The 27,326-nt window shown below is 45.9% G+C and overlaps 1 protein-coding gene across 8 annotated transcripts in view; it reads left to right on the top strand.

The window, feature by feature from the left end:
- Window positions 1-27,326, top strand: part of Ttc23 (tetratricopeptide repeat domain 23) — an 81,301-nt gene that overhangs the window by 39,835 nt on the left and 14,140 nt on the right. For all 8 annotated transcript variants that reach the window (XM_005381623.2, XM_013512541.1, XM_005381622.2 and 5 more), the window contains 3 exons: window positions 11,003-11,108; window positions 22,095-22,222; window positions 25,390-25,539. In XM_005381623.2, the coding sequence (XP_005381680.1) occupies window positions 11,003-11,108; window positions 22,095-22,222; window positions 25,390-25,539 (384 nt within the window). The remainder of the gene's footprint in view (window positions 1-11,002; window positions 11,109-22,094; window positions 22,223-25,389; window positions 25,540-27,326) is intronic.

Here is a 27,326-nt window from a genome sequence, read left to right as displayed (position 1 = left end):
CTTAATATTATATTGGGAGCTCACTTTATAGCAGCTCATGGAAATCATCCTCGTTTATTTGTGCGGGGGAATAATGATATATTTTATACATGTGTTTCAGATTTTTTTCAAATACATTTGGAAATTTAGATAGGTCAATACTTTGCAGTGATTTTCATATTGTATTATTACATCTTCTGAGAAAATTGCTAGACATGGGAATATTAAGTCAAGTGGAGTATGCCTTGTAGTTTTTGTCTCATTCCAAAATTCATGACTTATTGCTAATTGTACTATCTAGTCCAAGTTCCTTTCCCCTGGGCTTGTTCCAAGTGCATTCCACTAGCAGTGTATGAAAATGCTGGTTTCACGCAACCTGTTCCAACAAAGTGTATTGTCAAGCTTTTGAGATAGCTCCGATCTGATGGGTGAAAACTGACATCCTGATATATTTTAAATTTGCATTTCTATTTTTAAAAATGGAGTTGAATATCTCTTCATTTATGTAAGTCACTATAATATTTTTTGTGAATTATCTTCTTTATAAATTATTCATATCATTTGCTAACTTTTAAATGAGATTTTAAAATGAAGTTTTCCTTAACTGTTAAGCGTTCTTTATATCAACACATCTCTTAAGCCTTTATCGATCTATTAAATACAGCAAATATTCTTAGCCAAATTGTCTTTTTAAAATTTTATTTATACTGTCTTATTGAGATCATTTATATACCGTAGCATTCATTCTTATAAAGTATATAATTTGTGCCATATTTATAAACTTTTGCAGCCATTACAGATATCTAATTCCAGAACGTTCTCAAAAAGCCGTGTACCCATTAGCAGTCATTTACCATTTCCTCCTCACCTCTGCTTCCGCTGGCAAACTACCAAATTATTTTCTGCCTCTCTGGATTAATCTATTGTAGATATTTCTTATAAGTGGGATCATGAAACATAATGCTTTTTGTGTCTACTTATTGGGCATAATGTGGCATAATGATTCTTCCATGGTTACTGTGCCTTACTGCTCCATTCCTTTAGTGGCTGAGGAGTATTTCATCACATAGATGTGCCGTATTTGTTGATCCATTCATCACCGATGAATGCCTGCATTGTTTCCACTTCAGGGCTAGTACAAAGAAAGCTGCTATGAACGTTTGTGTACACATTTTTATGTGGATATACTTACTCATTTCTCTTGGATATAAAACTAGGAATGGAATTGCTGAGTTGTATGGTAACTCTATAGTATATTCTTACCGGAAATGCGTAAGGGTTCAACCTCTTTACAGCCTCACCAACACACCTTACTGTCTGTCTTTTTTATTTTAGCCATTCCAGTGAGTGTGAGGTGATGTATCATTGTGGTTTTAAATTTCAGTTTCTTTAATGACTAAATGAGGTTGTGCTTCTTTCTTGTGCTTATTGGTGGTTTGTCTTTTTGGGTAAATGTTGGTTCAAATCTTTTGCTCATTTTTAAAAGGATTGTGTTTTTATTTGCACATATAGATTATTTACGTATTTTTGGATGCTAGATGTTTATCAGATTGATGATTTGGAAATGTTTTCTTCCATTCAGTGTATTATCTTTGTATGTTCTTGATAGTGTCCTTTGAAGCACAAAAATAATTAATTTTGATTAAGTCCAATTTGTGTCTATTTTTTTTTTCACTTTTAGTTTGTGCTTTTGCCTTCACAGCTAAGAAATCATTACCAACCACGTTCATGAAGTCTTACATCTGTGTTTCCTTCTAAAAGTTTCTTAATTTTTAGCTCTTACACTTAAGGTCTTTGTTCTGTTTTGAGGTGTTTGGTTGGTTGGTTGATTTTTGGTGACAGAGATTGAATCTAAGGACTTTACATTGAGCTACATGCCCAAACCTTTTTTTATTGAAATATTAACTCACTATATTTCCCAAGCTAGGCTTAAACTTGTGATCCTCTTGCCTCAGCCTTCTCCATGTACACCACCATGAATTTGAGTTAATTTTTGTATGTGTTATGATAAGGGTTCAACTTCATTTTTTACATATGGTTGTCCAGTTGTTCCAGGATCATGTATTATCCTCACACACTTATAAAATTCACCTGACCATAAATGCAAGTGTCTATTTCTAGAGTCAATCCTAGTTCATTGATCTGTGTATCTATCCTTCTGGCAGTATCACAATGTACCAATTCCTGTTGTTTGATCATATTTCAGAATCAGTATGTGTGAGTCCTATAACTTTATTCTTCTTTTTCAAGATTGTTTTGACTATTCTGAATCCCTTGAATTGTCATAAGAATTTTAGGATTAACTTACCAATTTCTGCCAAAACAAAAACAACAACAAAAGCAACTGATACTGTGCACTTAATCTCTATTTCAATTTGAGAATACTGACGTCTTAACAATATTCACTCTTTCAATCCATAAATGAGATATACCTCTTTATGTAGATCTTTTTTCCCTTTCAACCATGTTTTATAGTTTTTAGACTTTAAGTTTTGCACTTACTTGGTAAATTCATTCTCTAAGTATTTGTTCTTTTTGGCGTTATTATAAATGCAAGTGCTTTTCTAACTTCCCTTTCTGAAGTTTCATTGCTAGTGTATAGACAACAAATGATTTTTTATGTTCGTCTTACATTCTTTCTTCTTGCTCACATTGTTTATTCATGCTTTTTTGCTAAGTGGTTTTCTTCATGTGTTCAAATTTTCAATATTTCCTGTTATTTCATTTGGATTTTGAATCTAAATTAGAAAGATTTCCTTGAATCCGGCTCATAGGATTCACGTCTATAATTCTTGTAAGGTTTGATGAGTGACGCTTCTTTTTGTTTTTGAGGTTAATAAAGATGAGAGAGTGTTTTAAATGAATCATTTTATTAAGAAGATAGCTTGTTGCAATGAAAATAACGTTGGATTTGAAGTCAGAAAATCTGGGTTGGGTTGGCTGTCTGTTTACAGTTTTTGATCATAGGCAAGTCTTTTAGTCTCTTTAGAAAGAAAGAGAAGAAAATACCAAAGACTGTCCTAGTCATAGAACTGGTCACAGTTTCCCAATGGAAAGTGGAAAGTGCTTTGTGAACTATTAGGCCTCTTGCCAGCATAAGCTGCTTTCATTAACAGCAATTATAAAACATTTATCAGTGCTCCCTTTTCTGTAGGAGATCTACCCAAGGTGCAGAAAGGTACGGGGTAGCCACAGCTCTTCCAGGGAATCCATCTCTAAAAGCCGTGTATTAAATATACACAAAGAGGTTTTGTTATCTTCCCTGCTGTTTTTCCGCTCTTCATTCCTTTGCAGTGAGAAAAACACTGGGAGAAAAAGACCTTTTATGTCCTATAGAGTGGAGAAAATTCCACAGCATTTTAGGAACAAATGATTCAAATGGAGAAAATGAATCAGGTCCTGCAGAGCCCCCCAGGAAGGCATCCCAGCCACTGGTGAAGGCGCCTCCGTCCGCCCGCCCTTCCACCCACCGGAGCTGGCCCCGTGACAAACTGGGCACCTGTGATTGTTTCAGACACTCTCCCTCACTGACAGCTTTTGGCAATAAAAACCTTATTTTTCTATCCGAGAGAAAAACCACAGCATTTCATTTATGGGAGCAAGAGCCTGTGTAGGGGTGTGTGTTTCCAAGGGGTCTAAGTTAACAATGAATGCGTTCAGGTTGCTCTTAACAGATCTCTTGATGCTTGAATTGCTTGTTTCTTTTTTCATTTTTCAGGGCAGCTCTACTTCTCAGTAGTTTCCAAAAGTAAGGAATGTTGATTTGTAAAACCTAATCACAGCACTGAATGTATCAGTTGGTCTGCCAAAGACTTTGGGGTCAGAAAATCTGAATATCACTTCAAGTTCTAGTTCTGGGCACGTGATTGACCCTGGTATGGCTGAGGGTGATGACTGCTTGACTCTCACAGGTGGTTCCTGGCAGGTACAGAGCACTCAGCCTACGGCAGCACTCCTGGTCGGCTGTTAGGATGTGCTATAATGTGTAATTCATTTATTGTAAGTAATCAGACTACTGCTACTTTTAGTTGAAAATGTCCAAAAAACTAGTCTTTTGTTTAAAATTAGAAAAGATTATGGAATACAATTATTATCTCACTCATTACAAAAGAATTTCCAAGACTGACATAAACCTAGGTGCCATAAAGGAGAAGGTGACTGTTTCTTTCTGAATAACAACTGCCTTTTATAAAAGTGATACCTGCTCTTTAGTGTTTAAAATATTAAGCCATGCAGAAAAGTACAGAGATGAGCCAAAAGGCTCCCAGTCATCCCTGTCTAGAAATAGCCAGTCATCGACATTGGTTAAACGTTGTATGTATAGATAGGGACAGATTAAGACATACAAAGAAGAAGAGAGAAAGGGAAGGAAGGAAAAAGAAAGGAAAGCGAAAGACAAGAAAGAAGGCAGAAAGGAAGGAAGGAGGAAGGAAGGAAGGAAGGAAGGAAGAAAGAAAGAGGGAGGGAGGGAAGGAAGGAAGGAAGGAAGAGGGAGGGAGGGAAGGAAGGAAGGAAGGAGGGAAGGAAGGAAGAAGGAAGGAGGGAGGGAAGGAAGGAAGGAAGGAAGGAAGTGTGGTAAATGTGATAGCATGGAAAGGGAGGAGTACTCTGTAATAGGATATCACAATAAAAAAGTAAATGTTAGGAGAGTTCTTAGAAAATCTCAATGAAAGAAATAATTCAATAGAAATTCAGACACAAGATAGGAACAGGCAATTTACAGAGGAGGAACCAAGGAGCCAACTGCCATATAAAAATATTCCTCAGGGTCAGTCATTACTAAAGACATGCAGTTTACCTGTCTGTCCCCCGTGACTGGAGACCAGGCAGGTCATGGGAATGAAGGTAGGGTGGCAGGAGGGGCAGGTTGCGACCCCCTACGTGGATGTGCGTGTCTTTGGGCACACCCGTCAGCACTTCTGAGATGGTGCACAGAAAACTGTTCATAGTGATGAGCTGTAAAGGATCAGACCAGGAATGGGAGGAAGAGGAGGTGAGACAGATAAACAGAAGGAAGACAGTATTCTTTATTGTGGTTGTTTAGTCTTTCCTATTACTTATGCTTTTAAAAGGTTTCAAAATTATATGCATTTAAAAATCTAGTTAAGTTTTAAGAAAACTCATGCTTGCAACAAAAAGAAGGAAAGATAAGCCTCTGGCATATCTATTTTGGTGCTAAGCCTTCTAAAGAGCAGACCTTCTCCTCACCCCTTTGGAGGAGCTAAAATTGACATCTGGAGAACTGCCTGCTGTGGAGGACTTTCTCTGACTATTAAAAGAAACAGTCTTCATCCAGGGCCCTCTATCTCCAGGGCTTTCTGCCCCCAGTGACTTCCCGGTCTTGTCTAATCCGCCCCAACCTCCCGCTGGGATTCCAGTCCCACTTCTCTTCCCCAGGGCTCTCCAGCTGCTCCAGGCCCTAGGAGAGGCCTCCCTACTGGGCAGAGGAAAGCAAGCGGCAACCTCGGGCTGCAACGTGACTCCCCGTGTTGCATAAGAGCAGCACGTCAAAGCTGAAGCGGGACTGGCCAGTGTTGGCAGAGCTGAGCGGGGAAGTTAGAAAACACACACGGCGAGCTGCTGCCTCATAGTGACGAGCGGACTCCTGCTGCCAGCGGCACAACTCTGCAGCAAAGTCAAGGAGCAGATTCTTGGTGGGAGACACCCGGGGTCTGCTCCGTCCTCCAGCCTTTCTGCTCTGTGTGATGTTCTCCCAAAGCCCTCAGAAGCTTCTCGGGGCTCCACTTACTCGTATCTCGCTCTCCCTGTAGACATCCGCTCCCTTTCTGGGCCGAGCCTAGTATTTAGCAACCTCTTTCTCTGACCCTTAGAGAGTTCTTCATTACATTGATAAGAAAATCATCTTTCTGTAACTTCTGCCTTCTCAGTCACCAAGTGTCAGACTGGAAGAGCATGCAGTTGGGGCTTACAGGCTTCTGTACGGGTCTCCGTTCTCCCGCTAAGCTGCCATTGACCTCGAGGCGTCGTTTCCACATGTGTAAGTGGGCCGCCCGTCACTCTCAGAGGTCGTTTTGAGACCAAGGAAACCGGTGTATATAACCTGCTTAGTAAGAAGTGGTTCTTTTCTTCCACTGTCCCGCCCCGGCACTGGCTTTGAGCTTTACACAGAGATGCTGGCTACTTCACTAAATGGCGACTTCTGTTTTCTTCACGATGAGTGTTTTCATCTCCAGGGTAAATGTACTTGCTTTGAAGTCCACAGATGTACGTTGGGCGACTTGGGTACTCATTCTCCACTTTGGTGTAGGAGAGCTTTCCCACGCGAGTCGGCAATCTCTTAACCGTGGCGACCCCATAATCATTTCAAGGCCGGCCGTGTGGGGCAGATCGCTCCTCCCCAATCCCGTCTTGTCCTGGGGAGGTGGCTCCCACACTCAGACCCCTCCCAGGGCTTCAGGTTGGGCTCTGCCTGCGCAACCAGTGTGCTTGCATCCTTTTCACTGGTCATCAAGCTCTTCTCAAGATCTACTGCACATTTCCCAAATCCAGGGAGACAGGCCCAGTTAGATAAGGGTCTGCCAGCTCTTGCTCTGGCTATGACCAGTGACAGCTGACTGGTGCTGAGGAATCAGTGGTTTCCCCAGAAATGCACCCGAGGCCCCGGGATGGAACGGCTGCTCTGTACCTTGGCAGGGATTGAGGTTTTATAAATGAGGTTTTTCAATGGATGACCCTGATCAGTGTGAACTATTAACAGTTGTTGTTTATTTGGGTTTTTTTTTTTTTTTTTCTTTTTTGATGCAGTCCGACATGGCTGGCAGCCCGAAAGATTTGGAGACAGTAAACAGTCCTCCTTAACTTCAAGATGGCAGTTGATAAGCATGTAAACATAAGATATTGAAAATAACGAAGGACATGCGGGGAAACCCAAGCCCTGGGGAGATTAATAAATGATGAGGTGGAGGCGTGAGTGTAGCCAGGCAGGAGAGAGGGCTCCCCAGTGGGACCCATTACTTGGGCTCCTGCCAAAAGCCAGGGAAGGCAAACAGGCCTCTTGTAATTCCGTTCACTGTGATTCCTGGCCTTAAATGCTCTTAGATGCATGTCACAGGGCTATTTGCATTCTCTTAGCAAGTGAAGCATTGTTCCAAAACTGCAAACAGCGGTTGAATTTGGCAAGGTGGCGCCATGTCATCACCAGCTTTGTCTACACCCTTTGTATTCGCTCCTTCCAGGCCGCAGTGTGCTGCTGTGGCTCCCAGTCTGTCATCCGGAGCTCTAATGTTCTGCGAAGCTTGCTTGGGGACAGCCAGCGGGAAGCAGCAGGGGGGCTCCAGGCCCCTCCACCTGCTGCGGTGGGAAAAGCCCCACTCTTACTTGCTGTATCCGTTAGAGAACCAGGGAAGACTTTGTTTGGAATAAAGGAGATCCTTCTGCTTCAGGAAAGAAACTTGACAGTCGTCAGTGCCATGGTGTATGCACCCATTTGCAAACTGTTCTTTTCTGCTCCGTGGTATTCTTTTTTTAAGTAACCAGGTTAAAATATATAGAAAATGTTCAGTTGCTGTATGAATATATGTGGCCCGCCACACTGACGGTTGCTTGGAGGGTGCCCGTGTCCCCATCTCCATTGAAAGGAGGGCTTGCTTGATACAGCTGATGGACAGTGCGCTCTGAGCTGGCCAAGAAGAGATGGGAGAGCAGGGCGGGATGACTCGTGAGAAGGTGGGGGCAGTGGAGTGCAGGACCAGACGCTGCACGGATGTACCAGAGCCAGAAGTATAATAGGATCAAGAGTGTCTGTCTGTGAGCTGGGGGACCCAGAGGTAGGAGTGAGAGATCAGTGATAAGGCCAGGAGTGTGGCCAGGACACTGGGGAGCTGAGTGTGGCGGGGACAGTGGGTCTGTTGCAAGCCTGAGAGGCCAAGGTGTTAGCTCGGCGTCTGTGGATACCGTAGTTTGCTCCTGTGGCTGTTCTCTGCATGTTTCTCAGTCTTGCTCTGAGCCCCAGAGACTGACCTTCAGATACCAGGTCAGTATCCTCGTCCTCTGCCCGAGAACCACACAGCCTGGACTGTGGAGGGGAGAGAGAAAGGAGTTCATTCCCTTCGCTCCTCCCTGTGAGGTCACTGCTGCTGGACTACATTCCCTTACCAAAAGCTGCTACTCTCTCCCCATAGTTCATCTTTATTTTCTCCTTTTTTTGGTGGGGTGGGGTGATAAATGGCTGAATTCAGAGCCTTTGCACTGAGCTACATCCTCAGGCCTTTTATTTTTTAGTTTGTCACCGGGTCTTGCTAAGTCACTAAGTGGCCCAGGCTGGGATTGAACATTCGATCTTCCTGCCTCGCTCCGCCTTCCAGAGTGCTGGGATTGCAGGTGTGCACCACACACCTGGGTAACTCATCTTCCCAGTTATAGCCAGCGCTGCTTGCTTAAAGCCCCTTGTCTTGGGGCCCTGCGCTTTCGGCATCAGGTTGCGTCTATACAAGCAGTCATTTTATTGACCCTTTTTCATCCACGAGCGTGTACAGGTGCACCATCCTTTTGTTTGCCTGATAGGCACAGGTCAATGTCACGGGCTCTGAAATCACTGGAAATGATAACAGGAGGAGGGTACCAGCAAGCACTCACTCACAGCTGGGGGCAGTGGCTCCCTGTCCACATAAAAGGAAACTCTCCCACATTTTCCTACTTCATCTGTGATCTCCTTTAAAACGGCAATCCCTGACTGATTTGTGTGTGTGTGTGTGTGTGTGTGTGTGTGTGTGTGTATTCCTAGTGTTGACCCAATATCTGGCATTTAAAAATTAAAATACATTGGATCAAATGGGGATGAGTTAAATTAAACTGAATCGGATAGAATTTTACCGAATAAAGGAGATGCTAATTTGGCACATCTTAAACATTCTGGGTGTCCTCCTCCTCCTCCTCCTTCAGCATATGGTTCTAAAAAGCTTCATGAACATCAAATAATAAATTAGATCAGGGCTTGAGTTTCTGGAATGAATCATGAATGATAAATGTTTGCTTATCCAGTATTTGCCTCTCACATCAAAAAAGTGTCGAGGTCATGAAAATTTTGTGATAAATTCAGATCTCCTTCAGCTTTCAGAACCCACTTTTCCTTGATACTGTGAGCTTTTTTTCACCCCTATTGCAAAAGGATCACTTTCTGTCTCCAAGGCAAAAAGCAACTTGTGATACTTTCTGAGCATGTAATTATTCATTTGAAACTAATTTTGATAGACACATATTCATTACATTTCCTTGAATTATAATACCGAGCAGGAGTGAAACAGAAAATCTTCTTTGAATCTGAGCTTTAATCACTCTACAACAGCACACACCAAGCCTTTGTCACAGTCTCAGGGAACCTTCCCTGGAAGCACGCAGTGCCTGTTCTCCTCAGAGAGTGGGTAGTAGAGATAAAGAACCCAGGGGAAACGCAAGGTAAACAGGACTCAGTTTGCACGGAGGGAGGAAGGATGGTTCTGCTCCTTTTTCTTTTCTCCAAACACAGAACATGTGATATTTGACTCTGTCCCTTGGCTCCTGTAGTTTGCACATACATGAAATTGCACTTCCGAGCACCTCTTATTTGAAAAACTACTTCAAGGCAGAGTTTACAATGAGACTTTTCACGCCACAGCAATATCTGTGACTAATTTGGGACTGCCCAAATGACTTCCTCGTTCTTTCTGTCCAGTTACAAAAAAAATGTCATTTTAAAGCAAAGATATTTATTAGCATTTATGAATAAAAATTCTGAGTGTTCTAACACAGCAATAAAAGCTACTGCCAGAGATCTCGATTTGGAGAAGCCCCTACCTCAGAAAGTCTAAGCTGGTAGCTGAGCTTTTCACACATGACAAATGGGGTGACTATCTACAGTCAGAGAGTGCCGCCACCTTGATTAGTTTCAGAAATGCATTCAGTTGGCCGTCAGAGGAGCAGGTGCTGCCCAGAAGGCTGGGGTGTGGCAGACTTGGTACAGGTTGGCTGGGATGACTTTGACTCCTCTGCCAGCCCCATGGGTTGGTCATAGCTCCTGGAGGTGCTTCTGGGAATGTGCTGGCATCAATGCGTGGCGTCTACCATCATGAGCTGGGGGATCAGGGGGGATGGTGGCATTTAAGACACGATACACAGAGCAGAATTTGAAGTCAGAGCATCAAGCCCATCCCTTACTGTCTGTGAGAAATCTTGACCTTCACTTTGCTGCTCAGCTTTCCATGCCTGTGTCAAATACCTGAGATAAATCAGCTTAAAAAGAGAAAAAAATGAGTTTGGCTGAAGATGGAGGTTTCGGTCCGTGAGGGGGTGGAGCTGCTGCTCCTGGACTTGTGGCGTGGCAGCACATTGTGACTTGTCAGGATGGATGTGAACGTAATGCGAGTGTTTTTCAAGCTCTAAATATTGACAGGGAGATGAAGAGTAACTCTTTTTATTTGGAGAGATGCAGTTGATACTTTATTTGAAATGATTATTATTCTGTGTTCCTAGGATCATAGTTTTTTCCTAAAATATTTTTAAACGAGCTTTCTTTTTAAGGGGCTCGATCATTTTCTGCACTACAGCAGCTCTCATTGGCCAGTTTCCAAGGGCGCAAGCCAATGGCCCCGGCCGATCAGCCACGGGGGATCGGTGCTGCTATAGACGATCCTGCTGATCCCTGTAGCTGGTCCCACTCTGGCCTGAGCAGCAGGGCAGGATCGGGGCTTGTCCGCTTCCTCTGCTCACCACTGAGGCTTTTTACTTCCTGAAACTCGCCACCTGCCATCTTTTGCTGAGTAAAATGACCATACACTTTTAAGTGACTGACTTAGTGACAGGCCCCAGCCATAGCACCAAGCCAAGTGGATTCACTTCCCTGCATTCTGTCTGGCACTCAGTGCTTTTAAAGCCCAGCACTTCCAAAAGTCGATCGCACTCCCACATCGATGATTTTCTTCGGCGTGTTGGAAGGTTCCTCGGCCTTCTTATCGCCGGAAGGACAGTTAATTCCCTGCTGCTGCTGCCAAACGTGTAGACAACTTGTTTCTTCTTTCTACGGTGACAGGCTCACGTCATCATCCTGGGGAGAAACCCCTCTCAAGAGGAGGCAGCGGACTCCGCACACCTTGTCGCCCTTGCTGCTATCGCTTCCGAGAGGCCCGAGCACCATGGTGAGCTCCGCTCCTGCCCTCATTCGTGTGCCTGGGGGTGCGGGAAGGGGAGGATGGGGCTGTTCCCTGGCCCTGCAGGGAGCCCTCCCTGGGCTCTGGGATCTCACTGTGCTGCTCTCTGCTCCCCTGATGTCCTTTGCTCTCTGGCCCAGTGGCCTCCCTCTACCCTTTTCTCTTCAGTACAGCTGCTCTCCATCCAAACACAGCTACTAAGAGCCCTGAGCAGTCTGCACTGGCTTACAGGGAAACCCCTGCTTTCAAAGGTCACTAAGTTTACAGATTGTTGTAGAGCTCCTTCAGCGGCAACTCTGACCTCCAGACTCTCTCAGGGCTGAGCTTTCTATCAGGACAAACTTACACAACTTCAGGATACCAAGAGGAAGTTGCCGCTCTCAGCTCACATGGCTTTTCTTGTTCCTGCCTATGAGTTTGAATCCCAAGCTCTGGGAATTCTTTACCCTACCACCCCAGGCCCAGAGTGTATAGGTCTCTGATGACGGGAAATACTCTAGTGATTTTGTTGTTGTTCAGATCACAATATTCAGGAATGGAATATAACTTATGAAGACCTAGGGACATATTCCAAGATAGCAGAGAAAAATAACTATGTACCTAGTAAAATTATGCCCAGTATGCCAGAAAGCATAAAATCAGAGTGTGGAAGGCTTCGGGCTGATTTGGAGAGCAGGGGCTGGGTGAGGAGGCTGAGCTTGGGGGAAGGTGAAAAGGAGGTCTGCTTGAGCAGCCTGAGTGGAGCAGGTCCACGGGCCAGGCAGGCAGCTCCAGTCCACAGAGGAGCTGATGGAGGCTCCCACAGTCACCCACCTGCCCCTCCTGCCTAACGGATGCCCCGGGTTCTAGTCTCTTAGAGTTCAGAGCACCTCTTCAGACCTGGAGGAACCTGGGTGGGGCTGGAGAAGGGAGGGGCAGGTAATTTACCTGGTGTACCTTCCCTGGAACATTCCATATATAACAAGCAAATTCACTTTCAGAACCATCAAAGAATCAGCATTATGATAGCTTCTTCCCAAAATTCCTTTAATCAGGGAAACATCCACTCCACAGCATTCTTAAGGAAACACCTAAAACGCAAATACATGTTGATGGAAACCTCTGAAATAGCAGGAGTCAGGAATCCCAGTGTCTCCAGGGACCAGGCGGGAGGTGGGCGCACGGTGGGTGCTTATTAGAAAGCAGCAGCCCCAGCAGGTGCAGTCAGCTGACAGTAGGCTGTAGAATGAGAGAGAAAACGCGGAGCGGCGCCGGCTGCGGCAAACTAGATAAGCCCATACCGTGCTGTTCGCCCCAGCCCGCTGCTCTCTGAGGCCAACAGGCTTCTACTAGCAGGTCTGCTTTTTTCAAGAGAAGGCGGCAATCTGAATTTCCATGGGAAATTGCCAGTTTTTAATTAGTGGTAACTGACTCCAATATGTCTAAGGTTCCACATGAGCCACATAAGTACGCGGGCTGGACCCATAACTTCTAACTTAGCAGGAACACCAGTGAGCGATTACTGGCTTTGTTCGTGTTTGTGGGGAGGTGATGGATTAAAACAGCTGGAGGGTTGTAGGCATTTAAGATGATGGGACGTGAGAGAGGAAGATCCCTTCCTGCGAGAAATCCAAACACACAGAGGGGACACAGCCAACAGACCATCTTCCTGGGTAGAGGGCCTCCTTGCTTCGTGCTCAGTCGGTCACTCATTGACTATAGGAATTGGGTGAGGACCAATAGAAATCGTGCCCTAAGATACTTGTAATTGACTTCGTCACTGTGAAGTCAGGCCATGCTGCTTTGGGTGATTTACACAATCCGTGACCATCCACTTTGAACTATATGCATACTTTTTAAGCTTTCCAGTCTAAACAGGATGCGGGTATTGCCACCCTGAAAAATTGGGAATGAAAAAGATACCTACTTGCACACAGCCATGAGAATGAAGTGACCTCCCATAGTAATAATGACTAATGCTTATATAAAATGTACTGGCCATGGTTTTAAGCCATGTGACATTTGTTAACACATACATCCTTAAAAAATTCTGGGATAGGTTTTAATTATCCCCAGATTTTTGATGGAGAAGTCGAGGCATTGAGAGATTAGGTAGTTTTGCCAGGGGCCCAAGGAAATGAAAGGGGACAATTTGGAATTTACCTTTGTTGAGTAACTAAGGGGAGACCAGATCCTGCACAGCCGTCACCCACACAGTGAGTGAGAGAGACTGGGCCCAGGCAGTTATCCCAGAAGCCATGCCTCACTGTTAGCTTACAGGGACTGGCCCTGCACCTGTCCCCTCTCCTGCCCAACCCCTGAGCACTGAGGCTCTGGGTTGTGGCATTTAGAGTAGATGAGGGACCCAGGGAGAGCCGAGGCAGTGCAGCGAGAAAGGTTGGGACAGCCACTGGGGAGCCCCCAGCCCGGGGGGCCTGAGCAGACCTCAGCCCCATGTCTCTGCTGCCACTCAGGGCATTTAGGGACCTGCACACTGAAGACAGTTCGCACAGGAGTACTTTCTATAAAGGAGTTCACACAGCCAGCTCTTCCTACCAGAAACCTCCGTCAACCTAGAGAGGCCTCTCTTCCTATTCACTGCTCCTCCCCAGAAGGACAAAGTCAGATCAGTCTTCAGACTGCACCTAGCCAAGCCCTTCACAGACTAGGTTTCTATTGACCAGAAGACGCTTGGAACATCAGTCACCTCCATGCCACTGGGGAGAAGGTTTTCCAAAGCCTTCAGGGAGGCTAAAAGTGAGGAGCTTGGGCAGAGGAACAGCGGGATAGAAATTCGCATTGCTGATTGACTGGCAGCAATGTGGAGCCCTGGAACAGGTGCAGAAAGGGGCACCAACCCTCACCCCTCATTGACTCACCGGAGTGAGAAAACAAAAGCAAGGAAATGCTGCATGTTGTTCCTACCATGTGTACCTAGTTTGAGATCCACTGCTGTCAGAGTCCTGGAGTCCTCAGTGGCAAATGTGGGGAGGCTGGATACTGAGCGGGCAATGGCAGCGTATCGACATCTGGGTTTTGTCCCTGGTCTTACCTGCAGGTGCCTAAGGGTAGCATGGGCAGAGCAGGTGTGACCTGGGTAGCACAAGAGCAATCAGCTCCCCTGGAAGGAGACAGACTCCACCCAGCCAGTGACTGTAGCAAGAGTTTTAGTGGCCCATTCCACTCTCTTTCCTGTCATCTCTCTGCTGTCCCCTCCAGATTAAGAGAAACGTATCCAAAGCTCCAGGCCTCTGCCACCTCCAGCAAGGGGAAAGGAAAGGGGACAGTTTGGAACTCATCTTTGACTAGCAATTAAAGGGAGACCAAATCCCCAGTACCTCTTACCCACACAGGACTGCCTGACCTGTCCCAGACTTTGGGCACTTGTAGGTTAGAAGTCCAGACCAGATCCCAATTTGCATGTTCTGCTAAGGGTCAAGGGGGGATTCTGAGCTCCGATTTCCTATAGTTAAACCTGTCTGCCAAGGAACAAAGCTTTTGAGTTTTGTTAAAAAGAGGAAGAAGCAGAAGGAAGAGGAGGAGGAGGAGAGGAATCTGTGAGAGAAGGATTTCCCACGTGCAGATTCTCTGTAGCTGGCTTGCTTGCTGGATGCCCATTGAAGGCATTGCCCTTCAACAAAGGCAGTGTCTCTGGCCAAGAAGCAAGTGTTTCAGGCTCCATGCTAAAGCCAATGCCGTTGCCTTCCCTGCATTCCTCATGCAGAGGAGACTGCCCTAGAAGTCAGGGAGGATCGTGGCCGAATAAAGATTCCCAATTCAGGCTCCTTTAATGTCACTAACCTGAGCCTGGCCAGCTTCCTGGAAAAACCATAGACAAACTTGGTATTAACAAATCTCTTAACCAGGCTAAGTGCTCCGGGCCTTGGCCTTGTGTTTATAACTCTTCTCCTAAAGGATATTAAAATGAAGTGGCCACATGCCAAATACATTGCAGTCTAAGCCTTGGGCAGCAGAGCCCGTTGAGTACAGGCGGCCTTGTTTGGAAGTGGCCCCATCTGTGCGGGCTCCAGTGGGCTGGAGAGCTCCGCTGGTCCAATGATGGCAGACAGAACATACGTGGGGTGAGGGACAGGGTGCCCTGTCCAAGTGAATTCCCCACCTGCAGTCACTATGACAAATGTATATATCTCCCCAATGATCCTCTCCTTGTATTTTCCACAATTGACCTGAAAAAGTTAAGTATCTGAAGCTGCATCTTGCCATGTCCCCTCTCCTTGTTTTATTCTACCTTACGTGTTCCTCCCTTTTCTCAGCCTCTGCCTGTGTCCTGCCATCTTATTTTGACCTGTGTTGGGCCCACACTCATGCCTGCCCTAGGTGCTGCTCTCTGGGTAACTGATGCTTCTCTGGCCCTGTGTGAGACTTGCGGGTCCAGAAGGACCCTGGTATTCACAGGAGCGTGGATCCTGTGGGCTCCTGACATGATGGGCACCTGGGGGCAGCCTATGTCCTTCACCTTCCCTGCCCTTCGTAGCTGCCCCTGCTGCCTCACGCTGAGGCCTTCACCCTAGAGGTGTGGCACAGCCCAGCTGGGGAAAGCACAAGAAACCACCACTGGCCCCACACACCCTGCCTCCCTTCACCTGCATTCTGTTTTCACCGTCTTCCCACCCCTTCATGGCCTGTGTGCTCCAAGAACCTTCCTCAGCCCAAACTCAGGGCCCATTTCTCACTACAGAATGCCCAGCCAGCCCAAGCTTGGCAGCTTTGGAGCTCCCTAAGCCGCTGGTCATGACCAGACCTGCTCTGAGCCCTACAGGGAGTGTGTGGGACGGGGAAGGCAAAGTATGGAGGGCTGAGGCCAAGACAAGGAAATAGAAGGCTCCAGTGGTTTCTAGCAGCATCAGGAAGATTCCCTCTCAAAACTTCCGGAAGTCATCTCATAATCATCACATCTAGAAGATTGGAGTTGGATGCTGGGGTCACTTAGCAAGTTAGAGGAAAGCAAGGACCAGGTACAGCATGCTGATTACACTCCAGAAACAGAGCTGAGGTCACAGTGTGGGAGCCACAGTTTTCAGTCCCAGAGGCCCAGAGAACCAAGAGCTCCCGAGGCCAGGCCTGTAAGGGAGGAATAGGTGGCCCTGGGCGCACAGAGGAGAAGCGGGCCTGCTTCTCATGTCAAGTGTGTGCTGTTGGCTGTTCTTTCCCAGGACAGCCTAGCTCACCACCTGCCTCCTCGCCTGTGTGTGGAGCAGGACCTCACAGCCTCTTCATGTTCCTCCGAGGGAGGAGAGGTGCAGGGGCGCGGGTGATGGCCACTTTCACAGGGTTTCCACCTTCCACCCCGTACCAGCTTGTAATTTGTGTTTGGACCTCAGAAGAGATCCTGTGTTGCTTACGCCCTGACATGGTCTCAAGAAAGCTTTTAAAGGCATCTTATGGGAAACAAATAGACTTCCCCCAGACAAATGACGGGCCACAGACCTGAGGCTGCTGGAAGCTTGACCACTCCCTCCCCAGGTGGCCCCAGGCAGGGTTCTCAGTGGAGAAGGAAGGGGAGGGAGCTGGCCAGCCTCTTGGTGGTCACCATCAAGCCCTGTGACAAGCCCTGAGAGTCTCCAAAGGCCTGCTGTCCTCTTGGTCACCTCCCTTTCCTCGTGCACACTGCCCCGCACCCCAGGACAGTCGCAGACTTCCTCGTGTCTCACGGTGAGCAGCAGCAGCTCTGCCACCCGCAGAAGCATGTCACAGGCCAGGGTCTGCTGTGTGGCGAGAGAGAAAGTGTGCTGGCTTCATGTCCTTAGGTTTCCTGTGACCCCACAGCAGTGAGTGGGTGGCCAGGCAGCAGCCCCCATAAAGGGTCTAAACAGGTTCATTTTATTTGCTGGGTGATCGCCAATCTGTAATTCTCGAGATTTTTAAATTTTCCAATTCCCTGGAGTTCTTAAAGCCTTGGCAGTTATAGAGATTATTTTCTAAGACTTAACAAAAGGCACTTGTCACACTGTTCAGGAGGGCGCCTTCATAATGAACACTGTCCTTGCTGTTCCAGCTCCTGCCTCAGGACAGCCTCAGGAAAATGAGCCCCTGGTTACCGGAATTTACTTTAATTAAAAGCCTGACCTCCAGTGAGCCACCTTGCAATCTTGCGTACCTCTTGCTCTTTGAAGGAAGCCTTGTTTTCTCTTGCTTATGACTGAACATCTCTAAGCACAGTCTGGGAAGGACAGGGCTTTGGTCCCCAGACAGAGCTGTCTGCCGACCAAATGACCCTGCCCACAAAGCCGCACTCCCCTCTAACTGACAGACAAGCTAAACATTCTGTTGGCATGAAAATGGGAAGAGATTCATGACCTTGAAATGCCTCTGCCACCGGGGCAGAGTCATGCTCCTGTGTTTTAGAAAATGACCTCATCTTTTGCCCAGGCCACCGGCCTGAGGTTGCCGAGGATTCTAGGATCACTTTTAAAGCCAGGGATGGCTGTGTGCAAGAGCACTGAAACTTGCTGGTTCTTTGTGGGCCCACACTCAGCCTCAGAGCACAGGGAAATGTCAGGAGGTGGCTTTTCACCCTAATGGCCGTGACTTCCTGTCTTTCCGGAAATCCTGATGTCACTTATCCCAGATGGACCTGGGACGCCCACCCTCAACACATTAAATGGGTTGAATGAAATGACTTCTTTGCTTTGAAGCTGGGATCCCATGTACTCTCCCCTCAGACTGGTCATGGGAGTATAGTTTGTAAAACGACTTTGGGGAGCTGGAGGGGTTGGAGTGAAAAGTTAGGGGCTTGCAACAAAGGACTTTTTCTGTATCCTAGATAAAGATAAAAGTGTTTTCTGATTTATGGACAGAGGTGGGGACCACCGTAGCCATCTGTGACCTACCTTTGTACCCATGTTTCAGGTTATCGTAAGCTACGAATATCCTGACGTGAGTTTACAGGTGCCTGGTATGTGGTCGCTTGATGTGACAGCAGCTGTCAGGGAAATCCTGTTCCCTGGCCTCATTGTCTCCCTTTGACCAGAGAACTCCAGCAACAGACATGGAAAAAGCTTGGAACTTTGGAGAAGCTGGGGACCCAGGAAAGGAGAAAGGGAAGCAAGCCCTGAGGAGCCTACCCCTAGGGGCAGGTTGCCAGGCAGGGCCGGTCCCCACCTGCCCACCACAAGGCCTCCATGAGCTACGCTGCCTTCGTTAGGTGACACATTCCTTCCTCCCCCCTCCCACTCTCTCTTCCAGAGATTCATCTGCACTTTCATTGGAAAATATGACTCAGTCTCTCTGAGTGCGAAGTTATGAGCCATTTGCAAATTCTTGTGAATTAGGCCCCGCAGCTTGCTTTCTTGCAGTGTCTGGGTGAGCTCAGCCGCACTGAGGGAAAGGAGCATACCTTGCCCAGGTCTCGAGCTTACTTTTCAGGGAAATTGGGCTTGTGACAATGGGGTGGGGGAGGGATACTGGGAGGTGGGAGAAAGTTGTCTAGTGCAGCTGTGTGTATTGTGCCCGCAAGACTGGCTCCTGGCCCAGGAGAGGGAGGGGAGGGAAAAGCCTCCAGGTTTTTTGATTTCCACCCTTCCCTTCCCCGCAGAGGGTAACACCAGTTCAGCCGACCCCAGGGTCCAAGTCTCGGTGCATGTTTAGTCCCATCTCCTTCCCATGCCCTCTTCATCTGCTGCCTTCACAGAAAGGGTTCATCTCCGGGGCAGTGAGGCTGGGATGTGGGAAGTTCTTAAAGAAGGGCTGGGCTGCATTCTTTGGTTACTTCTCCACCAAAAACCTGAAAATTAAGAGTCCCCGCTCTTGAATATCTGTATCACTTTAGACATGGAATACCCATCTCTGTGATGTTTTTAGAATCAGCAACATAAATCCCACACCCCCAATATCACTGTCATCAGGTTATTAAGCTAGCCAAAGGTAATACTTGGTTCAAGCATTTAAATCTATAATGCCTTCACCCATGAGTCAGCTATGGGTAAGAGAGATGGAGCGTTTTCCACGCGGTAGAATTTAAGTAGTACTTGAGTAATTCTGCAAGAATCCACCTGCTGGTCTGAGAAATAAGGGAGGAGGAATCCAGTTCAGCAGACCTCCGTGCAGCTGCAGACCCTCCCTAGGAGAACATCCCTTGCAGCAGCGAGATTTCTGCTTCTGTCTAGGACTCCATGTGGCCTGAACCTTGCAGGAGAACATAGACTGAAGTTTTCCTTTGGTTGAGTAGATTTAGTAGACAGATTTCCCAAGTGTTCTCTTGGAAATGTCCTGGGATCATTTCTCAGTGCTCGGGACTCTCCTGTGAATTTCAGGTGTGGTTATGAGTCTTGAGGTGCGCAGGACCGCTTATCTGCAAATGGTTGCAGACTTCTGCCGGTTTGCTTCTGTTTCTGCCCCTTCAGAGTCTGTCTCTGCTGTCACTGCTCCTTTTCAGCCCTGTGTGGAAGGGAGGAGCCCATAGCCACAGTTACAGTCTTGTACAATTGATCTTTTCTCCATTTTAGGGACTCCTGGCTATCTTGGTCTGTTCAAGCTGCTATTTTAAATGTCATAGATTAGGTGACTTACAGAAAAAATTTACTTCTTAGATCTAGAAGCTGGGATGCCTAGGTCAAGGTGCTAGCAGAGTTGGTACCTGGTGACAAGCTGCTTGCTGGGCCATGGACCACTGTCCTTTGACATGGCCAGGGGGCGGGGAGGGGAAGGAAACTCACTGGGGTCCCTTTCATAAGAATACTAATCCTATTCATGATGGCTCTACCCTTATAACTCAATCCCCTCTGAAAGACTCACCTCCTAATACTATCACCATGGAAGTTAGGATTTCAAACTGAATTGGCGGGGGGACATGACCTTCTGATCATAGCATTAACTGGATTAGTTTTCTTTTGCTGCATAAAAATTTACAATTTTTGGGACTGGGGATTTAGCTCAGTGGCACAGCACCTGCCTGGCAAGTGCAAGGTCTTGTGTTGGATTCCTGGTACCGGAAAAAGAAAAAAAAAGAATACATGAAAAATTTACAGTTGTTTAAACACAGTTCTATAGGTCAGAAATCTGGCACAGTAAGGCTAGCGTCTTTGCTCTGGCTAAAACCAAGTTGTTGGCCACCTCCATTGTCATGTGGACCTTGGGGTCTGTTATGGTTTGTGTCTAGATGTCTCCCCAAAGCCTCATACAATCATGGCTTCTAGAGTTTTTGATTGATTCATAGCCCTATGCTGGGACTATGGGTGTGAGTGCTACACCTACCCTGGGGCGGGCAGCCTGCATATAATATAAGGGAGAAAAGGAGGCTAGCTCTTGCTCCTCCCTTTTGCTCTTGTTGATTTTGCTATCTTCTGCTGCCATGAACTGTTTCCCTCTGCCATGTGCCACTCTGGCTTGGAGCCAGCCAAGTATGGACTGAAACCTCCACAAACTGTGAGCTAAATAAACCTTTCCTTCCTTAATTTTGGGTGTCAGGTATTTTGTCCCAGCAACAAGGGAAAAGTAACTAAAGCAGGATCTTCTCTAAGCTCATTCCTGTAATGCGCTGATTTCAGTTCCTTGTAGGACTGAAACCTTCTCAGCTCCTGTTGGCTCTCCTGGCTCCTTATCCCACCATACCCTGCTCTCTCTCAGCAGCGGAGGACCTCCTTCTCTTCACATCTCACTAAGGCTTCCCATCTCCCTGACTTCCTTTTCTGCCATCACCTGGGGAAGATTCTGCTTTTAAAGAGTCCATGTGATTGAGTCAGGCCCAAAGGATAGTCTCAGTCTCCCAAAGTCAGTCGTGTTCTGCAACACAACCTCGGCACAGGAATTCCTTTCACCATACTCACAATTTCCACCCATAAACAAAGCACGTGGAATTACACAAGGGTGAGAGGCATTGGCGTCATCACAGAATTAAACTGTTGGCCAGACTGGCTTTTTGCAGGGAGCTCCATTCAGTTTCCTAACAAAGCTGGCCGCAGGCTTCATCTCAGTCCTGCTCAAGCTTGGAAAACCCTAGCACTAAGAAAAATGACAATTTTTCTAATAGGTTCGTGGCGCATTCAGCGTCTGCTGCTATTCTGCTCTAGCTTGGATAAGTGTCCATGTGTTAAAGGCTTGATTTGGGGCCATGGGTTACTGGGAGGAAGTAGGAGCTCTAGGAGGCGACTGATGGGAGGAAGCCCGCCTGGGGCCATGGCCCTGAATGCTGGTATTGCGATCCTGACCCTGGCCTGCCTGTCTCTCTCTTTTGCTACTTGTCTGCCATGAAGTGAGTGGCTTTGCTCCCCAAACACTCCCCTCAAGAAGTGCTGCTTCACCATAGGTCCAAGGACAGTGGGACCAATCGATCACACCCTGAATCCTACAAAACCCTGAGTCAAAATAAACATTTCCTGTTTAAGAATCGATTCGTTTCTGGTATTTGTTACACCTGCAGAGAGCTGACTAACATGAATTGCTCTGGCTTTTTCTTCCCTCTTCATACCTAAGCTTCTCCTTTCTTACTTTCGTGATTGCCATGTACTTAAAAAGATTTTCATCAGATCTTCGCCAGCATGTTTACAGGTTTACATTGTTTGGGGTTCTTTCCTCAGCAGCATGTCAAGCATATTTTCCAGATTTTTCATGTTATAGAAATAGGTAACAAGGTTACAGTCAGAGTCCATTCAAGTAAGTGGGCCAAGGAGTCCTAATGTCATGAGTAGAGACCAGAGTTATGCGCTGAATAACTGATCAGTCATCATGAAAACTTACCAATGTGATCATGTCTGGGGGACAATTTCTCCTTTTACGTTAGCTTTGCTTTCTGTGTCGCCAGGAAGCTAAAATGTGTGAAAATTAAGGAAAACAAATTGTTAGATCCTTCTGAGACCTAAATCTTTTCTGATAAAATAGGCAGATTAGCAGGCAAAGGACAGTCTCCTTAGCTGGTTTCCCTGGTCCAAATAGCTATTATTTTCAAATAATTCACTGCCACTAGAAGCATAGTTACTTCATTTCCATTTCAAATCTGTGACCAGTTTTCAAAATTGTTGCTGTGATGCTTTTCCTCAGATGTGGCTGAGAAGTATTTTCAAGAGAGCATGGCTCATCTTAAGGATTCAGAAGGGGCAGGAACAGCCAAATTTCTTGCAATTCAAGACGAATTTTGCCATTTTCTACAAATCACTGGACAAAAAGAGGTAAGTAAATTCAGAATACAATTGTATATTTATTCACATGGGTGATAGTTGATATTCAAAAGGTCATTCTTTTACTCTGTAAGCATCTGTTAAACACCTACTATATGCAGGGCATGTCCTCCCCTCTGAAGGGATTCTGGTAAATAAGGCTGGGGGCCACTCTTGGGCTTGCTCCTAGAAACTGGAAAACTGTTTATGAGAATAGAGATGATGTGTCTACCTACAAACAATCCTGAAGAACAAGCAACCTGGAGACACTAGTGGACAAAACCCTGCTTAGCACAGCCTGCCGCTCTGGCTGGGGTAGAGTGTGACAGTATACCTAATTCCTCTCCCCTCATTCTGGGTAATGAATGAATTTGCATATTTAATAGAAACTGCACAGTGCAGAAATTTCAGCTCACTCTCTTGCCATTGATCCATACAGGCTTTACATGGCTTATAAAAAAGAAGCGAGACCCAGAATTTATATTCATTGATAATTAAACCCATGGGAACTTATTTCCTGCAAAGCCCAACAGCTTCCAGAAAGCCATTGAATAGCTCACTTGGGTCCCCCCCCCCCAAGCCCTTTATGGCAAATCTTGGGAATGAAATTTATTTCCCCTTTGTTGTCTGTAGACCTCCACCCGCCCAGCTCTTTCCTCACCCTTAATCTCCCCGGGCCTTTCTCAGTTAAAAAACATGGGTGTTTAATGCGGATGCATCCATACCTCTCAGGCCGAAGAACGGCTACCATCACCAGGACAAATGGAGTTTCAGTACATTTCTAGATCACACAACCAAGGAGAGAGAGTCCTTCTGGGAACCTCTCATTTCCACCCCCACCCTCACCCCCACCTCTGGAAGCCCTGTGGGGAGTGCTCAGAAGAACGCGGGGGTGTCTTCACTCTTGTTCCTCACCCCATGCAGTTCCTTGGTCGTTTCCAGGCATAGCGTGAATCCATCCATCATTTTCCATCTCCCCTCCCCCTAGGCATCATCTTTTGCCTGGACCGCTCTAGCGGTGTCCTATCTCCCAGCTGCCTGCTCCTTGTTTTTCAAAAAGCAAATCTGATCAGTGAGCATTCATTTGTAAAACACCCCGTGGCTCCTCAATGCCCCTGAGTTAAATCAGAATCCCTATATGGCCCCAAACACCTTCCCCATCTGGATTCTACTGATATTTCTCATACATTTTGCCACCTCTACTGGATCCACGTTCCTGGCCTTTACTAATTCCCACTTCCGGCCAGGGTCCACTCACTTCCTCCTGGCAAGGCCTTCCCCACGCCATCCAGGCCGATGCCGAGCCATCCTTCAGAACTTACCAGTTTCCTTGCTTCCTCTTCCTGGACTCCCCCCACGAGTCTTCCTTATAGAGCCCTGCTTGATGCAGGAAAATTTTTGTAAATGCATATGTGTGTGGATGTTTAAAGACTCCTGTGTGACTACACAGAATTCCGTGAGAGCTGGACGGTCTTGCTGCAGTTGGGGGTGATGAGCGGTTGGCTGATATGTGTTTGGCTTCAGGCCAGCCTGTTCCTCTGACCACCCCAGGCCACGTGCCCCTCCCTGTTCTCACTTGCATTTCTGCTGGGGTGCCTGCTTCTGAGGTGTCCTGTGTCACTGATGCGTTCTGCGCTACCCTTACCCAAGTCACCCATGTCAGTGGTGTTGATCAAAAGATGCGCCTTGCTCTCCCAGGCTGCCCTTGGCCATTTTTGCAAATGGGCTGTTTTCATTCAAAGGCCACTGCCAGTCCACCCAGTAGCCTACAAGAATAGAAGTCCTGCCCCTTCGTCAGGTGGACACGGCCCGAGCTAGAGCACACCATTTGGAGAGGGTGGCACAGGCTGGGCTCAGCCTCTTCCTTCTCTTGCCGAGCACCGAGCACCATGTGTGTAGCACAACCTGCCCAGCCCACGCAGCAGCCTGGTGCCACGTGCACACGTGGCCACCCAACCTTTCACTGTGGGTTACTGTGAGAGTCGGGCAGTCACAGAGATGAGCAAGGGGTCCTTGGACCACCCCAGGCCTGACTGCACCCTACACATGGGCACAAAGCTGCCAGCAACAGGAAGAGGATCTTTGGGGAAGAAATTCCTGTCAGGAAATACTGTTTTCTGACCAACTCATATTTTTTATTTAAAGTTGATTTAAATAGGTTGGATTGGTTTCCTAAACTATTTTCCATGAGAATAGAGAACTTCGGAGTGTGCTGTGGGTGTTCTGTTGGGTTTTCATGTATGTAAGAGTATCAGGGTGCACAGAGGGAGAGGAGCATGGACCTCATAAGTATCGAAAATGCTGGCCAGAGGCAGCCCTCCCCGTGTCACCCATTACTCCTGAGCTGCCCAATGCTGAGCAAATTTCTTGACTGCTGATCTGTGCCTCAGTTTCCTCCTCTGTCAAATGGGGATTAAAATTCTACTCACCTAAAAAAGGCAGTGAGAATTAAACACGATCACCCCAAAACTGTAGAGCACAGTTCCTAGTACATAAGGACACAGTACATGCTAGCTGTTATTCTTAACATCCAACTGAAATGATTCAGATACTAGCAGAAGCAGGGTTTTTCTGTTTTGCTTGGTTTGGTTTGGCTTGGTTGGTCCGTATGGTACGGGGGCCTTCGCATTGAGCTGCACCCTCATCCTTTTTATTTTTTATTTTGGGACAGGGCCTTGCAGAGTCACTAAGTTGCCCAGGCTGGGCTCAAATTTTCAATCCTCGAGTCTCAGCCTCCCAGAATGCTGGGTATGTGCCACCATGCCCAGCTCAGAAGCTGGTTTTCTCACTAAAGTCCTTCAAGCATTCTCTTTTCATACTTTACACCTTCTCCCCGCAAATATGTTATTTCCTGTCCACTGCTGAACCAGAGGGAAGCAGCCCCCACTGCAAAGAACCACCAAGCCCATTCCTCCAGTAAGTGAAAATGGATGGCACTTACTTAATTGTCCTAAGAGGCACAAGACTTTGATCAGCCTTTGCACTTCTTTCTTTTTCAGTTTTTTGAGACAGGGTCTCACTGTGTAGTTCAGGCTGGCCTTGATCTCACTAAGTGGTCCAGGCTGGCCTTGAACTCACAGTGATCTTCCTGCTTCATCCTCCCCAGTGCTGGTATGACAGGCATGTGCCACCACACCAACTGGACTTTTTAACCAGAGAGCTTTTTATCTCTTTCACAGAGAGCAACCTTGATCCTGAAGGAGTCCCTGGAAGCCAAAGTGGAAACATTTGGCTATTTTAGTCCTCAGGTGGCAGAGACTTACAGGCTCCTGGGAGGGGCAGACCTGGCGCAGGGGAACCAGAGCGAGGCCCACAAGAACCTGAAGAAGGTAAAGCGGGAGCCAGTGCTGGCCCAAGATGAGGCTGTCCCTGCTTTTAAATGAAGTGTTATAAATGGCTTATTTAGGGGTGATGTCATTATTTGCCATAGGTCTAAACTAACATGTTTGGGATAAAAGATTTCCTCTTAGATACATACTTTTTTTAAAAAAAATTATCTATTATTTTTGACCATGCAAAATTTTAAAATTTTTGTATGGCATAATTATCAAGCCTTCATTTTTATTATGCTCCTTCAATATTAAATTGATAGACAAATTCTCTCTTTTGTTTTTCTTTTTTCATATTTGGAGTTTATTTGTGTAGCTACCATGAGACACAGATCTAATGTTATCTTTTTTTCCAAATAGATCTCTCCATTGTCTAGCACCATTTCATTAACAATCGCACTTATGTACCAGTGATTTAAATTTTTATATGTGTTTGACTATCTTTCTGGAATTCTGTTCTGTTCTATTAAATTCTGTCTATTCGTTTGCCAGTATCTCACATTTTTAGTGACAGAGGTTTGGTAGAATGATTTAATGTGAGGGAGGACTAGACAATCCTCCCTCATGGCTCTTTTTTTCCTAACCTATCAAGGTTTCCAGATACTTTCATATTTATTTTTCTACATGTTCTTTATATCAAATTGTCTCACTCCATAAAGAATTTGCTGGTATTTTTATTAAATTGTTTATAAATACATTTTGGGAGATCTGGCATCTTTCTAATGTTGAGTTATTCTATCCAAGAACAAGAGATACCTTTCTATTCATTCATGTCTACTTTTATATATTTTAGGCTTTTAAAAGTGTTCCTCCTGTAGGTTTTGCACATGTCTTATTAAGTTTATATCTAAGCATTTTTATTATTATTACTATAAGTGGGTATTTATTCTCTGTTACATCTTTTGACTTTTGTTTATATAGAAACTATTGATTTCTTTATGCTAATTTCATATTCTGCTAGCTTGCTTAATTCTTTTATTGCCTTAGTTAATTTGAGGATTGATTCACTCAGATTTTCAAGGAATACTATTATATCATTTATGAATAGAAATAATTTTACCTTATGTTTTCTAGTTCTATCCCTCTAATTGATTTTTCTTGTCTAGTTGCATTGGCTCATACCTCTTCTGCAATAGTGAATAGTAGTAGGGACAATGGTCATCCTTAGTCTCATCTTAGTGGATATGCCTCTTGTGAGTTCTTTTAGTATATACTGCCTTTAAAACTAAAGCTTATATATTTTATCATGGTAAGGAAGTATCCATCAATTTCTAGTTTTATGAGTTTTTAAATTAGAAATAAATGTTGAATTTTATCAAAGGCTTTTTCAGCATCAATGGAGACTACCAGATGATTCTTAATATATTTTATTATAATATTAAACCAACCTTGCATTGCTGGACTAAATATCCCTTAGTCTTATTAAATTATTTTCCTGGCATGGTGATGTCTAAGTCCATCTTGTGCTGTTACCACAGAACACCAGAAAAATGTATAAAGGATAAAGAATAGAAAATTATTTCTCACAATTCTGGAGGCTGGGAAGTCCAAGATCAGGGAGTTGGCACGTGGTGAGGGCCTTTGGTATGTGATTCTATGGCAAAAGGCAGAGGGGAAGAGAGGGAGAGAGAAAGAGGGCCTGTACTCAACCTTTTGTAATGAACCTTCTTGCATATGCTGAGCCCATTAATCTATTTGTGAAGGCAGAGCCTCTTCCCCTCCTTAGGCCCCATGTCTTCCACACTGTTGCACTGGGTATTAAGTTTCCAATGCAAGCTTTTTAGGGG

Source organism: Chinchilla lanigera, unplaced genomic scaffold (assembly GCF_000276665.1).
Source record: "Chinchilla lanigera isolate Chin_1 unplaced genomic scaffold, ChiLan1.0 scaffold00015, whole genome shotgun sequence".
NCBI classification, from domain to species: domain Eukaryota; kingdom Metazoa; phylum Chordata; class Mammalia; order Rodentia; family Chinchillidae; genus Chinchilla; species Chinchilla lanigera.
This window is presented reverse-complemented; position numbering and strand designations above follow the sequence as displayed.